This window comes from Suricata suricatta, chromosome 3 (genome assembly GCF_006229205.1).
Source record: "Suricata suricatta isolate VVHF042 chromosome 3, meerkat_22Aug2017_6uvM2_HiC, whole genome shotgun sequence".
In the NCBI taxonomy this organism is placed as follows: domain Eukaryota; kingdom Metazoa; phylum Chordata; class Mammalia; order Carnivora; family Herpestidae; genus Suricata; species Suricata suricatta.
Genome location: NC_043702.1, coordinates 132,943,680 through 132,944,946, shown reverse-complemented (window position 1 = coordinate 132,944,946; position 1,267 = coordinate 132,943,680). Strand labels below are relative to the sequence as shown.

Below are 1,267 nucleotides of genomic sequence, written 5' to 3'. Positions count from 1 at the left end.
CGTGCCAAGTGTGGACAGTGTGACCGTCACGGTGTACGTGTGGCCTTTCAGTCAGGTCAGTGATGGACGTCCCATCGCCTTGTTGACATTTTGACTATGACTCATTTTATTTACTTTTTAATGACCGTGATCAAATGTGTAAGCTGCTTGTCTTTTATGGAAGATTTAAATGAACTTGTTCAAATGAGTAATTTAAAGACCGGAACAGAACTCAGTAAACACGTCATTTCGTTCTTTTGCACAAGCAGCTCAATAACAACTTGAGAGAAACGTACGTACTGTCAAGTCCATAACTTTTTAAACCAGTGCAGTGTGGGGACTACAGACGTGTGCTGTTTCTAGTAAATGTACCTCTCCCTCCTCAGTAGTAGCACATCATAAGCAAGCAGGGTGCTGGTTCGGAATGAATTCTATGGGTTTTAAGTGATTTACGGATACATGTATTTAGATAACTCACTACAACTGGCCATGCGGCTGTGTTCCTACAACACTAAGACAGAGCTTCTACGTGCTCTGGGCCCCGCAGCAAACCCTGATGGTCACTGCGTTGGGTAAGTTTGAAGATAATTCTGAACAGCTGGCCCACTCAGCACACTTCTGACTGCTGTGGGTCAAACGCTGTGCTAAAGCCAGCATACAAAGCTCACGGTCGCATGTGAGTAAATGATTGGTGGTAGTTGTGTCCCGTCGTGGGAAGGCAAACAACCTGGCCCCCAGAGAGGAATCAGGTCTAGTTCATTCTACCCGGATGGCCGGGTAGAAAACTGGAGCTAGAAGCATTAGGATGACCCAGAGAACAAGAAAGATTTGGACAGGGGTTGCTAGACGGGGCAACACGCAAAGGGTGTTACAGGATGGAAATAAGTGGTCCGCAGAGGCATTCCGGGATTCGATGGAGACTTTAGAGCAGGCCTTCTTTCCTGCCTGGACCCTGTACGACCTGCTGCCTCTCCTCTCCGGGCCACCAGTGTTCGCCGTTGCTCTGCACACTTCGGTTTGTGTCCATTGTTTCCTGTCCCTTAGCATTCATCTGTGTCACAGAAAGGATTTCAGCAGATAAGTAGTTAGATGGTTTTATGGATATAAAGACAGCAGTGACCAAGGCTTACAGATTAATGTGATGAAATGGAGAGTCTAGAAGTCATCCCAGGCCTCCACAGCCATCTGATTTTCAACAAGGCTGCCAAAATGGGGAAACAAGAGCCTGGGCAAGAAACGGTCCTGAAAACCTTGATAGCTATGTCCAAAAAATGAACTTGGACCCTTA

At 46.7% G+C, this 1,267-nt stretch overlaps 1 protein-coding gene across 1 annotated transcript in view; it reads left to right on the top strand.

The window, feature by feature from the left end:
* Positions 1-784: 784 nt before the first annotated feature.
* LAMC1 (laminin subunit gamma 1) overlaps positions 785-1,267 on the top strand; it is a 175,939-nt gene continuing 175,456 nt past the window's right edge. The window contains exon 1 of the mRNA XM_029933360.1: positions 785-994. Coding sequence (XP_029789220.1) covers positions 785-994 — 210 coding nt within the window. The remainder of the gene's footprint in view (positions 995-1,267) is intronic.